This window comes from Zonotrichia albicollis, chromosome 14 (genome assembly GCF_047830755.1).
Source record: "Zonotrichia albicollis isolate bZonAlb1 chromosome 14, bZonAlb1.hap1, whole genome shotgun sequence".
Lineage (NCBI taxonomy): Eukaryota > Metazoa > Chordata > Aves > Passeriformes > Passerellidae > Zonotrichia > Zonotrichia albicollis.
In genome coordinates, this window is record NC_133832.1 from 12,226,561 (window position 1) to 12,246,169 (window position 19,609).

Consider the following 19,609-nt stretch of genomic DNA (forward strand, 5'->3'; position numbering starts at 1 on the left):
GCCATGCATTTTTGTCTTGGGAACAGTTAGTTTTGAAAATATTTGAAATGGCACCTTCATAAGGTAGAATTCTGTAAGAGTCAATAGTAATGGCCATGCCTGTGCTGGAAATAATAAATGAGGTTCTCTGCTGCCTTCTCTTAGACTCAGGATGAGAAATTGAAATGCAGATTGGGTTCTTTTTAAACTGAGAATTTTGTGAATGCTCTAGTAATGCTTGGTGCTGCTTTTTTTTTGTCTTCAAGGCTGTGTCTTGGCAGTCCTTAGTACTTACCATCCACCCTGCTTGGGGAAGGTTATTTGTTTTACAGCCAGGGCTGAGCTTAGAGCTCACCACAGTCCCAAAGCAGAAACCCTGCTGTTGAGCTGGGAAGCAAGTAAGAATCTCCCCCATTTGCTCCTGTGTTCTCCAAACATAGCCCCCTCACTGCTTTGCTTTCTCTTTGCTCAGCTCTGTACAAAGAAGCTGAATGTACACAGTGCCAAACATCACCTGAAAACTTTATTGCTGCTGTCAGCAACTTCTCTACTAGTTCAGTTTGAGAGAGCACAAACAGAGGTAAGACTGAGATGTTCTGATAACTTACTGATGAGAGTGTCTCCAGGCTCTTCTCATACATTAACATTTCAGCCTGCTTCACTTCTTTTCCTATATTCACTTTGGGATATATAGAAAATAAGGCTATAATAATGCTGTCCTTTCTTGTCTTCTTTCACAAACATTAATCCCGTGATTTTTTATCAGTACAAAATAACCCTGGAGATAGGGCAGTCTGTGGATCAGCTTCTATGAAACTAGAAAACTGAAATTATTGTGTTTAATTGCGTGTGAAAGTCAACTTTTGTCAAAATCTCTAGCTGTGACTGGGTGCTTACAAAATGCAATGTATTCTTTTCTTTAGCAGATCCCTTAAATACATTTCACTAGCAACCCTTTTGAACCAGATGAAACTGTAATTCAGGCTGTCTTGTTTGCTTCTGCTTTAGTTCACAATAATGTCACTATGCTGCTCACACCAAAGGCTGAAGTTTTTATCTGTAACATCAGATATTTTGTCCTAGTTCTTCTGCAGGTCATTTCTGATGAGATAGTTTTTATAAAATAAATAAACCCAACCAACAACCCAACCAAACCAAGCCAAACCAACAATCCTCCATTCAGTTATATTTTTAATGTAAAAGTTTTGTTACTCAACCAGTGTGACTTTGCAAGATCATCCCAATCTTCCAGTGGCTTCTCACCAGCCAGCACGGGGCAATTCTCCAGCTGAAGTCTAGGAAACATTGCTGCAGCCAATAAATGAAGTTAATAGAGAATATGATGTTCTTTCCAGGTTTTCTTCCCATTTTTGGGTAAACTCAGTAGTTAATTGGTAAGGGCAGAGTGACCAGAGGCTGAGGAGAAGACAAGCAGCTGCTGTGAAGTCTTGCCTGAGCTGCCTTGTGCTGTGGCTCCTCCACCTGCAGCAAGGACAGCCCTGTTCTCAGGCCTGGATGGGGCAGGAGGGATATCCAAAATCAGGGCAGGCTTTGACACAACCCACTAGCTCGATTTCTGAAGAGTCCCTGTGTAGAACTGCTTGACTCTAAGGTGCACAGAAGGGCCCTGTCCTTAGCTGCCTTTTGTGTCTTTTGGGTGGCAGTGCAGCTGCAGTGAGTGAATTACAGATGTGTGTGTATTATCACAGGCATTTCCCACATGTGCTCTCATACAGCTCCCTGGGAAGCCATAGGTCAGACATTTGCTGTTAGGTAATTATATTGCTAGGGACACACTGTGCGCAATCTCTTCCTCCCTCCCTGCTTTTTCTTATCTTTTGGCAGTGTAGGTTTTATCTGGTGATCCATGGTGTTTTATGACAACAATATCAAAAAGGGGAAAAAAAGGTTCTGCTTTGAGGAAAAACATCTGAAGTTTGGGGATGTTTCTCCCTTATGTTCCCTTTCCTTTGATTGCAGGCATCTTTCACAGAATGAAGAAGCAGAGCAAAACTACTACCTGGCTGGAGGAGAGAAATCCTTATTTACCTGGTTTAGCTTAAATTCAGCAGATCTCTGTTTCCAAATGGCAGTGCATTGCACTTACTGCTCAAGCTAAGGAAAAAAGTAACATCCCACTCTATGGTTGGCAAAATTGCAGCAAGGACCCCATTGAAAACTGGTGGCTTACATCTCATATAACCTGAAATAAAGGAGTCACTCACACATTCATAATCAATACAATTACTTCTACTTTACATGAATTAAGTAATTTGTATGGCATTACTGTTTGGGGCATTTGTATCCCTATTCAGAGCACTTCTTCAGTATTTCAGTCCCACTGATGGTAAAGGCAGGTGCATGCCAGTTACCCACAAAACCAAGGCAAAGCTCTATGGGGAAAGTCTTTTATGTCCATCTAGATTTGAATTTGTAGTCCCTTTCCAATTACTGTGCTAATTGTTTAAGAGATTGCTAGACTAAAAAAGTTTTTAATCACTAATCTGTTTTTGAAAGGAACTTATGGGCTCAAAACCTGAACTACATACTTCTTAAATTAATTTTCTTCATGAATACTTCCTTCTCAATACAGATTTGTGAGTCAGAACACCCTACTGTGCTTGTTTCTTTGTCTTTTCTTCAAACACCTGGCCTATTATTCTCCTTTTTTTTTTGCCCCAACAAAATCATTCACTCTTTGTAGGCAAGGTTCTGATGATATAATGTCACTGGAAATACGGAAATTTATCCAACATCCTATGGCACCAGAACTGAACTTGAACCAAAGAGCAAACTGAAAAAATCTGACAATTTAGCCAAATATGAGTCCTCCAATAGAAATATTTATCAATGTTTTCTGAAGAGATACTAATATGCTTGCAGGATCTTCCAGCAAAGCACCTCAAAATGTGATGTGGAGGGGAAAGTCAAGAGGTTTAATTTGAAGAGAGAAGTTTTTTCCTCAGTAGTTATAGAAGATGGCTGGGTTGGGATTGTATTCAAATTTCTCTGTGGCTTTAGAAATCCTCCCATATATTTTTGCTTTCAGGAAAATCAGATAAACCCAATAAAACAACCAGGGCTTCAGGACTGCCTCAGTTGAAATCTGTGCCAGGAAACAGTCTTGATGTCACCCGGAGAAGATTTAGGCTGCAACATTTCTTTATTCAGAAGAGAGGCATAGGGACATATCCTGCAGTCTCAATCCAGGTCAGTGCAGGCTTTGCCTAAATTAGAACTAAATAATTTCTTGCACAAGGCAAGATAAAATGTCAGGAAATAATTGCAATGTTTAGTGTGAGACACATGTAAAATGGCTTGTTCAGGATGTGGGAGGCTGCAGACCCCATTGCCCTGAGAAAGACTAGGAAAGCAAATGTCCCTGCTGGATTAATAGCAAATAGTTGACCCCATGTGCAACTATGACACTAGGCTGAAGGTTTTTCAATTAATATATCTGCAAAATTTTTTGAAATGGAATTTTAGTACTATATCCATATAAGCTGGTAATTAAGCCTCTTTATTTAAAATTTAAACAAATTGAATAAATAAGCTTTCTGCCCTTGGTGTGATATTTCATTTTAAGGTAGTAATAATTAACACATAAAACTTTTTGAGTTTTAGTTATGAGCACTGTGGTTCCTAAGCTGATTTCAAGTTTTGCTCTGCATATTTATTATCATAATAGCATTAGCTCTCACAGCTGGATTTCAAGTCACAGGAAAGAATGGACATTTCTTGGAAGGACTCATTAAAGCAGAAAAAATGAAATCACCTTAAAGAAAAACTCTTAATTTCAAAGCAAACCCAGATGAAACATCAGGAAGCTGTGTTCTCTAGCTGTACCCATTGGGAGCTGCTGATGATTGCAGACAGTGTCTTCTGCCCAGATGGCACAGGGCTGACAGCTTCTCCTTAACCAGGACCAAACAGGCAATGCACTTACCTTTGCTGTTCTGCCATCTGTCAAACTGGGCACAGCAGCTTGAAGCTGCAGAGCCATGCAGGAGTGTGCACCAAAGGAGACAGTCCTGGCCTCAGTGTGGCGCTGGGAGGAGTTCACAGCTGGCAGGGAGTGGTGCCCAGTAGGCTGTGCTCTCAGCAGGAGAGGAGGATGGCTTGGAGAAGCGTGTCCTCTTGTAAGGAGAATGAGGACAGAGCAGCGCCCAGACTGGCAAGGCCTGGGAGCCAGCCCTGCTGTCCAACCCTGCAGTTCCCAGGCTGGTGCTGAAGTGGCTCAGGGTGCTGGGTGGAGGGAGCAGCTCCCAGCTCTGGCAGGACTGTCATGCACATGAGTGGAGTTACTTGCCTCTGTGTGTTTCATTGCTGTCCCTGAAATTATTTCTAACCATAACTATTGGAAAAGCTTTGTTGATAGATAAATGTTATCTCTGATGTAACTGCTAAAATTTAGCTTGTGAATTTGATTTCCCCATACCTGAGTGAGATAGGCCCTCTGGTCAGTGATGAAGATTTTGTTGATAACATAGGACCTGGTATTTTATGCAGTGTATTACATCAGCCTTCAGCTCTTATTTTTCACATGCTGCTTCTGCTGAACTTGTCTACGAATATAAGTTGGGCAAAAATACATTATTGCAGAGTTCTTTTCTTAATGACTTATGGCAAAGGCAGGACAGTTTCTGCTACTTTAATTGAAACAGTGACTCTCCTTTCCTGCAGAACCTCTGCATTGCAAGAGAGAGACACTTGTGGCAAGGAACAATACCACAGAAGCTTGTACAGAACAGGAGTTGTGTAATGACAGTTTTCAAGCCTTTAACCTACTTAAAAGGTTTATTTGGAACAAACTCAACACTTGAGTGTTGTGCTGCCAGTTGGCAGCCTGGGCCATGAGAGTGGACTGGTGGAAGCAAATAGCTCTTGTGGGAGAAACACACTCAAACTTTGTGTGAGAGGTCCTGCTTGCTTCACTTCCGCAGCCTCCTGCTGATGGACAAACAGTGCATCAAACAAACAGCAGGGAGCTGGCTTTTCCCAGCAGCTGAGATACCACCACCTCCTCCTGCCTGTGCTCCCAGTGAGGTCTATGAACCCAACAGAAATACTTCTACTCTAGTGGAAAGTGATGAATATTTGTCTTTGACCCAGCAAACTTCCTTCTGTGTCCTGGAGCTAAGTACAAGCTTGGTGCAGTCTCCAGGAGCAGCAGTGATGTAGCTGGAGCTCTGCACCTCAAAGTCTAGCTGAGAACTCAACTGTGCAGTCTTAAGGGTAGGCCTAGACCTGCCATGAGAAAGAAGCTCTGAAATACACAAAATCTTTTCAGTGTAAGTGTGTTTGAGGACAGTTTTGAGAAAACACGCAGCATCAGTGGAGGAGTTCCATGCTGTCCCATCAACCACAGGAACAGATTTTGCTTACACCTCTGCTACAGGTGTAGGAAAGGTGATCTCCATGTGCAGCCAACTATTGGCCTTTCTTTTGTTGCTGTGAAGCAAAAATCAGCACTTATATCACTCTGCCATTTGCACAGTGTGTTTGTTTAATGAGCCCTCACAACAGCCCTGTGAGGTAGGCGAGTGAGCTGCCAAAGGAGCATAGGATGACCTGTCCTTGCTTTTCACTACAGCACCAGGAGGATAGTACATATCCTCACTTCACACTAAAGCATCAGACCTGTGGAAAGTTGTTCTCAGTCCCATGTCCTGGATGGGGAAGTTCAGCAAAGACTTTAAAATGTCATGGAGTCCAGGATTCTGATGAACTGCAGACTCTTGCTCAGTAAGGCCTCTGTTCACTCATTTCAACATTGGTTCAAGGAAGAATTGAACACATTGAGTACTCATTTACATTCTGAAACTACTCAAGGCATGAAATGTCTCAAAATATACAAGTAATCTGTTAACTTACTGGTCTGGTAAGGTGTGCCAGAAATCTTGCTAAAAGTATTCAGCAACCTCATATTTACAGCTATAAGCTACTGATTGACAAGTATATACATACACAGAGAGCTACAGACAATTTACTGCACACTGCTAACCTACTTTCACAGAATACAGTTCATGTACAGAGGTTAAACTTTCTTAGTTAAGACACTGACACCCTGAACATAAAGCAAACTTTTTTAAAATTTGAAACAAGGTACTCTTTACACAAACCTAATTCTGAATCAAAAACCCATACTGAAAATAGTCCCCATCTCGTTCCTGCTAAGTCTGTCTAGAATGCAATATTTCACTGGCATTTGCACTTCAACATGAAGCATGGTCTCCAAGTTAATAACTGTGTACTGATTCTCAAGTACTGCATATAAGAGTTCCTCCTGAGAAGTTAAGAATTGCTTAGAAAAGTGGTTATTCCTACAAAGAATTTTGAACCTTTGGAGTAGCTTCGAGTGAGTTCGGTGATTTCAAAGCTTCAGATACATGTTAGCCTGATTTACACAGATGAGATAGTTCCTGCTTCCGTTTCTGCAGTGCAAGAAATTATACAAGCCAATTTACTGCCTGATTTCATGTTGTAATGAAGGAAAACAATATTTAGCAGGTTTATTTCCTTTCAGTCTGTTACTGAAGCTGCAGGAAATACAGCTCTGTGTGTGTGTGTTTTCTTTTTTTAAATGTGTTTCTCTAATGAGAGCTACTTATTGGAGAAGGCATTCACTTTCCCCTCCGTGGCTGTAGTCTGTGGGAGAGCTCCTAACAAAGTTCTTTGTTAGTGTTTGTAAGACTGGAGATGAGGTTTAATTGAGGGATTTGTGCTGAATGTTCTTTCGCTTTGAGTCTTAGTGCTGCAATGCTTGACGTTTTCCTTTCAACTGCTGCTGGATCAGTGAAGGCAGTGAGAACAGGGTCTGACGGGGGTCCAGGAGCTTTCATTAGTACTGAAGCTGTTGTCACGAGAGGATTTAAAGCATTGAGAAACCTGTATTTGAAAGAAGTCAATATTATCCAAATTAAGAATTGTTTTGAAGAACAAATACTGAATTGCAGCTTCCCCCCAACAAAGTATTAGGGAAAAAAGTTCCAAAATTCCAAATTTTTCCAAATGTACATTTTTTTAGCTTTATTTTGCAGTAGTCTTGCCCTTAAAAAAAAAAAAGGCAAAAAATCCCACCCTAAATAAAAAACCGAACCACTTTAAAATAAAATGAGCAAGAGATGATCAGACATGGCATGCAAATATCTAAACCAGAAACCATTTGCTGAACCCCTCATGCTAAATCCTTTCTCAACAAACCTTGGATGCTGTACATCTGCCTGTTCTGTGAAAGCAATAAACCACCTCATAAAAAGGCCAATTTATATAACTGTTTATGCAGACAATTTGTTCAGATCAATTGATTTCATGTGAAAAGCATTTGTTTGTCTGTTAATGTAGTACTAAGATACAAGCTCTAATTTCAGCAAAGGTGCTGTCTTATATTTTTTATGTATGTATATATATACTTACATATAATATATAATGTATTTATGTATTTTATATATAATGCACTTATGCTTGAGAGAGAGTAAGAGAGAAGGATGGAGCTGCAGCCACACAGGTCACAGCAGCCTGTATGAAGACTAGAGTTCAGTGAGACCAAAATTCCAGTAAGTATGCACTATTTGTCTTGAAAAAGCAATTACATATTAAGATTTTATTAGCATGACTTAAACCCAAATTTAGCTGTTCCTAATCAAGTGATCCTACACAGGAACTAACCCATTTTAGTAAGTTTATTGAGAACATGCGAGTAGCAAAATAATATAAAAGCAACATTTTTAACAGTTTTGAGATTTAGAAAAAAAAAATTATTCTATACCTTCCAAAATGTGGATTTAATATAGGATTTCTGAAGAGAGAAGTCCAGGTGAGACTGCTGAGGCCAAATGGTCCCAAGGTTGAAGGACTAAAAGCTGGGGACATGGATGGCACAGCCAATGTGGAAAGAGGCATTGACCTCCATGTGTGATCCAGGAGGGGAGAGTGGCTCAGTGGAACATCCAAAAACAGACCAAGTGGGTGCGTTAAGGAGATTCCTGGAACAGTCCCCAGAATTTCATTTTTTTCACGTTTCCTCCACTTTGCCCTTCTGTTTTGGAACCAGACCTTCAACAAGAAATTATAAAGGCATTAGCTGAACTTACTCTGCAGTTTGTCTTACCAGATACTACAGCATGTATTGATATGGCAAAATAATTACTGTTAAACCAAACCCCACTTCTTTAATATAAAAGATCTTTTCATAAAGGCCTTAGTGGGTTTATTGAAAAATAAATCACTTTTTAATACTGTAAATTTGACTACTCTTTGACTGAAGAGTCATGAAGGTTTTAAAGCCATAAGTTAAACTGAAATGCAAGAGCAATTATTAAAAATGATCATTCTTCCTTTCATAACCTATTTATTGAAAGTTAAATTTCAACAAGGCCATTCAAGAGGTGGCAATTATAATACAGTACAAAAATTGTTTTCCAAAAGTTTTAAATAGCATCTACAGCATTTTAAAAACAGGTTTTTGAGGTTAAAAACCAATTTGTTTTACCTCAACTGTGCCCTATGACCATTTCCAGCAGTGTAACTTACCTTCAGGTGCTTGAATGTCATGAACTGTGTTTGGGAGAAAAGCCCTGCACCCACCGGGGCGCTGATCCCCAAACAAGGCTGCAGCATGCCCCAGCCTTGCTGTCCTGAGCCTTATGTTGTTTCTCTCTGTCAATTGACAGAGACACAATTTCAAAGCACTTGCTCTGGGTTCTCAGGATCCAGCTGAAGAAGTTCTGTGCCAGTCCTTCCATTGCATGCAGAATATTTACACTGGAAAGCTGCTGTTCTCCTGGCACAGGGATTTGCACCCCTCAGGCTGAGTGTGTAACACAAGTGTCTCGCTCACAGGCAGTTGGCAGAGGGAAGTGCGCTCATCAGAAAATCAGAACATCAAAATTTTGAAGTTGTTACTTGGAATTCTTGAGTGGCAAGACTCATTCTTTGGTTTTTCCTCCAGAAACCATCAGCTTTCAATAGTCAGATGTCTTACAAAGGGATATCTGAACCTGTGAAATGCCAGGCAGCTATGCCTAGATACTCCATCACTATCAGTCCAGGACAAGGGTCTGGTAAGGAAAACTAAATTACTGGGATCAGATTAATTTAAATCCCTGTTAACCAGTAATCCCAAATATTTGTAAGTGGAGCTTACCTAAGATCTCACAGGAGAAGACCACCAACTCAAAGGTTTTAGTGTTTTCTATGAAAAATATCAAGTTGAAAAGGCAATAACTGTCTCACACTGAGATATGCAGATTCAGCCTTTCCTAAAAAGGATAAAGCTGCAAGAGTGTTCATGTCCTTACTAAATGGTAGCACTGTTCTTCTATCTGTTCTTCATAAAGAAGCCTAACACAAAATTAAATGTCTGCATTTCTGCTGTCTCCATCCTAAAGCAAATCCATTTGATCACTCGGACATGCACTTTGACTACAAAATAGTTTTTTTAATGCTTCAGGTAATTTTGGGCTTAACTCCAAAATTTAATTGTCTCTCAGATTTTGTATTTCTTAAACTGGAAGGAAATACCAGCATAGATATCTAATAATTACTGTTAGAAAAAAGCTGGCTTTCCATTCCTTATTGGTACAAACCCATCAGTTCAAGTGGTAACAGGAGCAGATCAATGCCTCATACCTTAGACTGACATGACAAACAGCTTTTTGACAAAATTTACTGCACACAATATAGTCATTAACATTCAGATTAGTCATCTTGAACCATTTGTTAAGCAGTTTTTCTTTGTTTCCAGTAAAAGCCTTAACTTTCTTTTATTCTATTTTCAGACACTTCTGAAGCGACAAACTAACCATAAAAGAAACTGCTATACCAGTCTTAAGATTTTTATGACTGTAATATCAATGGCAAAATGCTCTAGAAAAAAGTATTACTTAATACTCAAGAATGAGTTTTAGACCATTAAGTTTTGAATTGCATGCTAAATATTACCCAGATTATATTTGCAATTAGTAGCATCATGCATATCTGACAAGAGATTCAGGTCTTTTATAAAGGAAAATGTGAGCAGGTAAAATTTGATTGCTTTCTTGCTGTAATTTTCTGTAAAAAATGTATCCTATTTAATTGATGTAATACCTAATGATGCTAGAAAGATACATAGATGTGCATAACTGTATCATGTTTCTGCTGTAAGTGAATAAGAGGACTGTAATGAGAAAATATGACAAGGATTTCTTGATCAGTTATATCTGTAAGCCAGTGGTTTAAAACTGATGCAGTTTATGGCAATGGAATACCCATGAAACCTTTTACTCCTCACGTTAAACAAGATAAAAGAGTCCTTTAACTTTTTCTTATTTTCTTCCCATCCTAACAATATGAATAATGAGAAACATGAGTGGCAACAACAGATGCAGATGCTATTGAAGAGTGATCCCAACGTGGCTCCAGGTTATGACAAGGTTTTGCAGACTCTCTGACTACGTCTTTCCCAAGGTAAGGAATCTTATTGGGAAGGAATTCCCCCTTATTCTATAGAAGTAAATAAGGAGGGTGTTGGATGAGGGAGATCTCTTTGAAATGATGATGGAATAAGCATATATTCATGCCATTTTTTTTCTTATTTGTTCATTTTCATGCAAGACTCAAAAGGAGGAGCAATGCAGTGGCTGGTACCCATTTCAGCTTGTTTCTCCCCAGAGAAGCAAACCTCCATTTGTAAAACACACTGAGGTGAAGAAATGATCTGACTGCACTGGGTAAGATTAATTTCTTGAGTTTACACTTGACTAAGTAAAGAGATGCCACTTTCCATGTCAGCTGATTTAGCCAGGTACCATGGGAGAGGGTTGCAAGTCTTCATTTCACACAGAATGCCTTACAGACTAACAATGAGCATGGACAAGTATTTGGTAATTATGGTAGTTAAAGTACAGTACCTTGCTGTTATTCCTACACATCCCCTTCCCTCCAGGCTGAGCCCAGTTTCCCACAGGACAGGAACTGGGGCTTGGCCCTCTGCACTGCAAACTCACACTACACAACTGTGCTGACTCTGTGCTCCGTGCTCAGGACACTTGTGTTAAGACCTAACAGATTAGGGAGTCAAAGACTTACCAGGAACAGCTCTTTGCTGCTCCTTCCATCCCCTGGGGATGCATCAACTCTTGTTAATTTTCTTGTAAATTCCTTTTTGGCTACATCAAACACAAATGTTTTGTTTGTCTGTTTGTTTGTTTGTTTCTAGATTAGTGATTAGGAGATGAGTTCCTCTTTGCCTTGTGCCATTGCATCATTCCTTCACAGGGTCTGCAGAATATGTACCCCACAAAGTGAATTTGACAGTAACATTTAAAATAACAACTTTTCACCCATGTCTTTTTCACTGTTAGATGCCATGTGCAATTGTCAGAGATTGGGGCATGTCACTGACTGGAGGTTTTAGTCATTGTTGGTGTTAGAAAGAGTGAAGGATACATAATTTCCCCCAAGTCCACAAAAGAGAGCTGAAAACTCATCTAAGTATTCTTTGAGTCAATTTCAAAGTATCATTCATACGTCTAATGCCTTTTTTGAAGATGGTGCATATTAGATGGTGCATATAAAGCTAAAAAAGTTACAGTTTTACAGACTGTAACTGTGGTGTGAACCATTGCAGATCCAGTGACTGGAGTAATGACAAAGTGTACAAACTAGGATCTGGCATTAACAGTATCAAAGCTTTGCAGTAGTAAGCAGGACTGTCACACTGAGCAGCTGCACCAATTCTCAGTCTTTCACAAGTAGGCACACACCCAGAATTGTGCTGGAACAGTCAATATCTGATCTACAGCACAAGCCAAATTTAGTACAATTGTCATTTGCAGCTTATAAATACTTGAAAGCCGTCACACCTTTTGGAACATTTTTTTTTTTAGGCTATAATTTCTGTATAAAAAGGGGATTTCTAGGTTATGAAGAGATGAATCTAAAGAAAAGGGTTTTTAAGATATATTGTTAAGCAGGCGTGCATAGAGTCAGGAGAAGTTACTAAGAGTAGTTTGTAGTTTAGGCAAACTGCAGCCTACAAGGGATTAGTGTTTGTCTAAGCAGGCTGAAGTTCTACAGGCATTGCTGCAATCACAGCCCAGCTGGGCATAAAATTCTCCTGGACAGGACCTGACTGTCATATATGAATGTCAAATTTATCTTTAATTTCTTTTAACTGGTCATTTAGAAGCGTTTTTAGTTTTATTGAGCTAAGTGAGACCAAGATAAGGATGTTAACTCTGCAGCCTCAGTAAATAACTTTGAATGCCCCACAGAACCCTCATTTTCTGTTAGCAAACTTAATTTATCCTTTTTTATTCCTGCCTTTTGACCCATGAAGGCGGCAGCACAAGCGGGAGTGAAGCGCAGCCGGGGAATGTCCCTGAGCCGCCGCTTCCCCGCCCGGGCTGTGCCGTACCCCGTCCTCCGTCCCTTCAGCACCACCCGCCGCGGACAGGACGCGTTCTCGGCGCCGCCGCTGCTCCGCTCTCGCCCGGCGGAACCAGAGGGAGAACGCGCCGTGTTCAACCCTCTCCTGCTCCTCGTCCCCTCCGGCACTCACCTGCACCCGGGCTTCCGTCAGGTCAAGGCGCAGGGCCAGCTCCTCTCTGCGGGAAGAGCACTCAGTTAGAGCCGGAGCTCGCCCGCCGCCCCGGCCCGGCCGCGCCCGCCCCTCCCGCCGCTACCTGGTGAACACGTCGGGGTAGTGGGACTTGCAGAAGGCGCGCTCCAGCTCCTCCAGCTGGAACGTGCTGAACGTGGTGCGGTACCGCCGCTGCTTCCTCTTCACCGGGCCGGGTGCCTCGGAGCCGGGCGGGCGCTCCTCGCGCTCCTCCGCCTGCGGCTCCTCCGCGGGGCTGCGCGCTCGGCCGGGCCGCGGCGTCTCCGCGCGTTCCGCGCCTGAGGGACACAACCGCGGAGTTACTGGGGCGGGCGGGCGTGCAGCGACCCCGCCGCCCCTCGCCGGGCCACCTCTGACCGTGCCGCCCTCCCCGCCGCCCCTCACCGTGCCGGCCCGCGGCGGGGCCCCGGCCCAGGATGCTGTCGATGAAGTAGGAGGTGAGGAGGTGCAGGGCCGGCGGGGCGGCGGGGGCCGCGCTCTGCATGGCTGCGGGCAGGGCCCCCGCGCCGCGCCGCGTTTTATGGGCGCGGGCAGCGCCCGGCTCCGCGCCCCGGCATTAGCATTTCATTAGCGCGTGGCGTCAAGGCCGGGGGTGGGACGCGCCGTGCAGGAGCCGGGCCACCTCCCCCGGGCGGGCACAGAGCCGTTCGCTGCCCTGGGGCCCTACCGCCCGCTCCCTCCGCTCCCGCAGGCCGGCCGTAACTTTCTGAAGCCTCGTTCGGGGGCGCGGAGCGGCTGCGGTGAAGTTGTGCCGGTGCTCGCCGCGGTGCGGGAGAGCCGTGCCCGGCTCCTCGAGAGGTGAGGGTGGGTCCGCAGTGAGTGCTGGGGGATCCGGCTGAGACCCAGGAGTGAAGGAAAAGGGTCACCAGTGTTCACCTTTAGTGCTCCTCAAAGGGTGAGGATGGGTCAGCAGTGAGGGCTGAGCGACCCTGCTCAGACCCAGGAGTGAGGGAGAAGAGTCACTAGTGTTCACCTTTATTGCTCCTCATGACCTAACACTTGTTGAATTCAGCTTTTTAAGGCTGACCTTGCAAAGTACCGTGTGCCAGTAGGTGAAGGGAAAGTGCACAAACCTGTGCAAGTCCGAGTCTTTTTTTCCTAGAGATCTCTAATTCCACTCCTGCTGTAATGATGCTGTCGGTGCTGTTACAGCAATGGTTCCTCAACAGGAGGCCTGGAAATGATTTCCTGCACAGGGAGACTTCCAGCAGTTTGGTGATCTTACCGTAGTGTACTGATAGAGACTGTCATAAATGAGATGACAAAATGACAAAATGAGATCTTGATTTTGGGGATAAGAATGAAATACTACTTTCTAGAGAGTCTTACAGAGAGTACAGCAAAAAAGGGCTAAGAACCCCAAAACCCCAGAAATAGTGGCTGAAAGCTGAAGCCAGAAAAATTTAGATTAGAAATAAGGCAAAGATTTAAAAATCTGTATGTTTATATCTAAGTTTTGAAACAAGAGTGGTGGAGTTCTGTCTTCTCTGTCTTCATATCAAGTCTGGATTAGTTTACATTCTAGCTGAAGACATAGAGTCTGTCAGTGCAGAAATGCCTCCTGACGCTGTGACCTGTCAAAAATCTTTTGGTTACTCCTGGCATTGCAGCCCACAGGCAAATTTTTTTTCAGTTTTTTCCTTCTCTCCTCTCACCTTACTGGGGCTGTGTGACCGCTTTAGTGCTTCTATCTTTGTACTCACAGAGCTCCTTGCTGTCTCTCTGTTCTGCTGCAGGGCTCTTCTTTGACTCAGACCTTGACTTCATTCCTTTCACTACCATTTGGTTTGGCCTGGGGCAATACCTTTGTGAACCTATTCCTGTGGCATTCTCTATGAGAAGGTTTGGGACAGCACTTTGTGATGCTAACTCTTGAAAAAGTAAGGTGCTTGTATGAAAGATGACTCCAGCAAAATTTAGAGAAGGTGGTTTTTTTTTTTAACATGGTGTTTTCTTGACATTTCCGAGTTTATTGCCCTATTCATATCCTGATCCTAAGTTCTAAAGCTGAGACTGCCACATTCACCCTTAATTGTGTTCAAAGGGCTAGGGACTCATTTGTGTTGGGAAAAACAATGACTCTATGCATCCTATGGACCAAATGCTGTCAACTTCAGGAAACAAGATTTGAGTGATCTAATTTCCTCTGACTAAAGAAACTGTCAGAACTTCATAAGGAATGTCCTGGATGTGAAGTAGCCAGTGACAAATTTGTTATATAGTTACAAATGTGTTACAGTTGCACATGTGTCTATGGTCAAAGAGAAGCCCCTGCATCTTGGAGAGCATGCCCAGGAATTCCAGTGGGATCTCCCAGAAGCCAGAAGTGACTAACTTTTGTTACTTCTGTGTTCCATACAAACCAAATCCATGAACAACAGCAGATAAAGCTTCTGTTAGGAGCTGCAGGGGTGGCCTCTGTGAGAAGCTTCCTGCACATTCAACAAGCCAATGCCAGCTGGCTCCAGGATGGACTCACTGCTGGCCAAAGCTGAGTTCATCAGCAATGCTGGTAGCACCTCTGGGACAACAGGATTAAGAAGAGGAGAAAACCTGCACAACAGCAACTGCAACCAGAGGGAGGAGTGAGAATATGAGAAGAACAGCTCTGCAGACACCCAGGTCAGTGAAGAAGAATGGCAGGAGGTTCTCCAGGTGCCAGAGCAGAGATTCCCCTGCAGCCTGTGGTGCAAAGCTGAGGTGAGGCAGCTGTGCCCTGGAGCCTGTGGGCGTCCATGGTGGAGCCGAGATCCACCTGCAGCCCAGGGAGAACCCCAAGCTGGAGCAGGTGGATGTACCCAAAGGAGTTTATGACCCTGTGGGGGCCAGTGCAGGAGTTGGTTTGCTGGCAGAAGTTGTGACTCCATGGGGGACCCACTCAGGAACAGTCTGTTCCTGAAGGACTGCAGCCAGGGGTGGATGAGACTCATACTGGAGAGGATCCAGGACAGCTGTCCCCACCTGACCAAAGGGGTATCCCAGAGCATTTGATGTCTGCTCAGCAATAAAGGCTAAGGGAAAAGGGTGTAGGGCATTTATTATTATGAAAATTGTCTTCTAGAACAGCTGTTGCATGGGCTGAAGCCCTACTTCCCCAAAAGTAGCTGGATATGGTCTGCTAATGGGAAATAGAGAATAAATCTTTTGTCTTCCTTTGCTTCTCTGCTTGGCCTATGCTTTTGCATTATTAAACTGTGTTTATTTTAGCCCAATATTATTTTCATCCTATTTTCTCCCCTCTTTATCAAAGAGGGAAGACAGCAGCTTGGTAGGCAACTTGTGTTTAGTCAAAGCCAACCCACAATACATTTGTATTTTTCAGATGTCCTCAGGCAGGCCACATTTACACTGCTGACTGATGTTTGAGTTGTTATTTTGGATTTGTATTGTGTCTTGTCATGAGCTGAGCAACTTATGTTATAGTTGCTGCATAATAGCATTTAAAAATGCCCTAAAAGAGTGTGATTTAAATACATTTTCATTACTTTGTGTTTAACCAATCTTATTGCTACTGCATTCTTGGTTTTCTGTGGCTCCCATACAAAGTAAAATGTGAGAGATGAATCACAAAGCTCACCTTGTCCATGGAGTGTTGGAAAGATGAAGGGAAGAATATGCATCTGTTTGTGGATGACAGAAGAGCTCCAACTGCATGAGGGGCACTGGTGTTTGCTGTGCTTGAAATGTCTCTTGGCATGTTGGTAATGTATTTCAGCATTCTTTATACTGCCTTAAATATATAAATGTACGTTAATGAAGTTTAATATTTAGGCTTAGAAAACAATCCTGTCCATATCTACATTAAAAAAAAGTTCTGAGATTAAATATGTGATGAGGTTAACAGGAAAAATTTCTTGAGTCCAAGGAGTTGGTTTGATAGCTCAGCATGGATCTTTATTGGCTTGAAGAAGGAAAATAGCTACCAACTTGAGAATTAAGTGCAAGACTTGGATAAAGCAGAAGTGATTCTGATGAGAGCTCTGCATTGACTGTGCTTGATGTCCTAGGAGGCAGATGAAAAGTGCTGAAAACCTTTAATGCCAGTATACCTCTTTGGATTGTTCATATTCTTATTAACACAACTGGTTTCTCATTCTGTTTCTGTTTTACACAGAGGCCTGAAGATCTGCATGAATTGAAGATCAGCACCTCTCCTTCGTTTTATGGGATTAGATCTAGGTTGTGTGTGGCAATCCTGTAAATACTGGGGAAATGCAAGACTGAATATTGTGGTACAGCCTTACTTGGTTTCTCTCAAGCCAATTGATACTTATTATACCAACTGCACCAGAATGCAGTAACTCTTTTGTAACGGAATCACAGTAAGCTGGTTTCCCATTTCAGTTAATAACTTGTGAAAATAATGTAAGTGCTTTTTGCTGATGAGGCATACGTGACTGCTTGGAAAAGAATGTGTGTGTGCAGTACATGGCAATTCAGCTTCCCTTTCTGTGCTGCATATTCAAAAGCACAATAAAATATTAGTTGAAAGAAGAATAAGATAAGAATTGGAATTTGCTGACTATGGAGAAGGCATTGTGTTGAGATGGCAGCCACTGCTGTCACTGTGCTCATTCTGACCAACCCACCTGGAGCAGATGCCCCTCTCTTGTGTCCTCATCCTAATCTTTTGGCAGTCTCACTTCCAGATCTCTTCCTTCCCCCTCTGCAGACCTTTGATTTTATGCAGACAAGTGGAGAGCCTCAGTCTTCCCTTTGTACAGTTGTTCTTGAAGGAGACAGACAGACAGATAGACAGATAGATAGATAGTTAGTTCTTGAAAGGCTGGTATGTAAGAGGTTTCTGTTGAAGTGACATGAAAGTGTTGCAAGATACCTGGAATGACCTAAACATACTGCACTGGGTGCTCTCCCAGCAGCTGCTGTAGTTATTTCTCAAACCCTTCAGGTAAAAAGTGAAGAGCTCCTTGGTGCACAGGTATCTCTAGCAGTGCTGTTATGATAAATTAATATTTACTGGATCTGCCAAAGCCACTCCTTTGGGGTCACAATTAAATGAGGCTCTCATCTCTTCTAAAAGGTTAAAAAAAAAAAAAAGTATGTTTTAACATCTCAAAGTTTCTAGACTCTGCATTTATGGAGCAAAAACTGGTAACACCCAGGGTCCCAGAAGACCAAGAATAAGTAAAAAGGATGCAATACTAATTTTTTTTTCTTAGAAAGTGCTAGATAATAGACTAAACCCCCGTTTTTTATCTCTGTTTAAGGGTTCCTATTTTACTATTTCCTAGTGATGTCAGTCCTCTATCATGTTTGCATATTCCTAGAGTGAAAATTACTTTTTTTTCAAATTACTTTTTTTAGAGGCTGACTATCAATGTTGGACTAGACTTGGAGGACCACATTCCTTCTTCCTTTGCTGGTCCTTGACACAAATCACCACTTCTACATGCATCATTTATTCATATGTGAAATTGGAATGGTCACACACTCTTTGCTACTAAATTATCTCTGGGAAAGCTGGGTCTGTTTAGAATAATATTTAGAATAAACACAGTTGATGTTTATCCATTTATAATATTAAAATGTGCTGTACAAAACCACTCTCAACGCCTGACTTGGGTCACACTTTGCGACTACATTGAACAGTTCATCTCTTCTTTGGCAGAGCTTCAGGAAGGTGAACTCTGCGCTCCCTCTTGTGGCACATGTAGAAATGTGAAGAAAGTTTGGGGGGAAACTGCCCGTGACAGTGAGGGAAGTTGAATATGTTCATTTTACTTAGCATCTTGGGACAGAATAAAGTCAGATTTCTGAAGTTACCTGAAGTGGTGTGAAATAAAAGGTTTTCTTAGGTCAAAAGACAGACCTGAAGCAAATAACTTTCTAAAGCAAGGCTAAATGCTGGATTTTATCACAGCTTTCCAATAGCCAAGGAATGCAGAATTGTGAAATACAGTTAGGTATATGCTCTGTGGATTGATTTTTACATATACACATGAAGGAACATCTTAGGAATATTTACCTTAGAGTAGTTAACTTTTTATGTCACTTCCTGCAAATCTTTGTGTCATTTGGTGTATCTTCCCCTTTCTACTACTTCTTTGGTGTATTTTCCCCTTTCCCTTACTTCTTCTTCAGGTTTGTGATTCAACAACAGAAATTCATTCATTTTGTGATCCATTAGCCTGCTTGGCTCTAGATTTTACACAGCATTTACATTAGATGTGCAAATGTGGAAATTATGTGCACTCTAGAGATGAGAAGAGGAATAGCAACAGAGATTACTACACCCCAGATTACTGCAGGTTGCTCTAACTCTGTAAAGGTGCTGCATTTTCTTGGACTCCATAATGCCACTTGTGGTAATGTGTTTTTTTGGAAATATTGATGCCCTCAGGGAAGAATTTTTTAAAACTTTATAGTGAAGCATTATGGAAAGTCATCTGCAGGGTGAGGACCCTGGTTTGAAGGAGACTTCAGTATTCAGCTTTATATCTTTGCCATGGGCTGCAGTGTTACTGCAGACACACTTGGGTGTGCCCAGAGCTCCAGGACCCCCTGGTATCCTGCAGCTGTGAACTGCTGCAAAGTCTGATCTTGAAGTTACTGAGAAGCAAGTGAAGAATATCAGAGTGGTGAGTAGTTATGTAGCTGTTAAAGATGTAACTGGTGTTACACAGTTAAACAGAATCAGATCTGACTCAATTATACAGAACTAATGGCACAGAATGACTGCGGTTTTGGCCCAATAATAGTTTTTAGAAATGATGGCATCCAGCCTTTCTCCTTCTTCTTGGCTTCCATCTTCTGCTGTGATATTGGCACTTGTAGATTGGTTTAGAGTAGAAGCTCACTGTCTAACACAGGTGATATGTCCTGGCTGCCCCAGGGATTCCTTCACCCAGACCAGGGCACAGCAGTGCCCACATCACCAGTGCCTGCTGTGGCTGGAGGGGTTGGTCCTGTGCCCTCTGATTCCACCCCATGGCTGGGGCTGTTTTACCCCTGCCCCTCATGGCAAACCTCAGGCAATTCTGTGGTTTCAGACACATTTATTCTTAG

The 19,609-nt window shown here is 42.4% G+C and overlaps 1 protein-coding gene and 1 long non-coding RNA gene across 9 annotated transcripts; one reads left to right on the plus strand and one right to left on the minus strand.

Annotated features, from left to right (window-relative positions):
• The first annotated feature begins 316 nt into the window (after positions 1-316).
• LOC113458933 (uncharacterized) lies at positions 317-17,692 on the plus strand. Of its 8 annotated transcripts, none has more exons than XR_012582630.1 (9): positions 317-377; positions 452-559; positions 3,029-3,189; positions 4,663-7,535; positions 8,930-10,428; positions 10,576-10,691; positions 12,302-13,020; positions 14,320-16,284; positions 16,698-17,692. It is a non-coding gene; the product is annotated as an uncharacterized LOC113458933 (long non-coding RNA). The 8 variants fall into 8 exon arrangements; XR_012582627.1 differs by having other exon boundaries at positions 8,930-9,041; positions 10,323-10,428; positions 14,320-17,692; XR_012582626.1 differs by having other exon boundaries at positions 12,302-13,381; positions 14,320-17,692.
• Positions 5,468-13,196, minus strand: ESX1 (ESX homeobox 1). Its single transcript, XM_074551440.1, has 5 exons — positions 12,968-13,196; positions 12,648-12,861; positions 12,524-12,569; positions 7,748-8,034; positions 5,468-6,867 (listed from the first exon to the last, which is right to left on the minus strand). Exons 1-5 carry the CDS (start codon positions 13,065-13,067, stop codon positions 6,642-6,644), a joined length of 873 nt encoding a protein of 290 aa, XP_074407541.1. The 5' UTR covers positions 13,068-13,196; the 3' UTR covers positions 5,468-6,641.
• Positions 17,693-19,609: the final 1,917 nt, after the last annotated feature.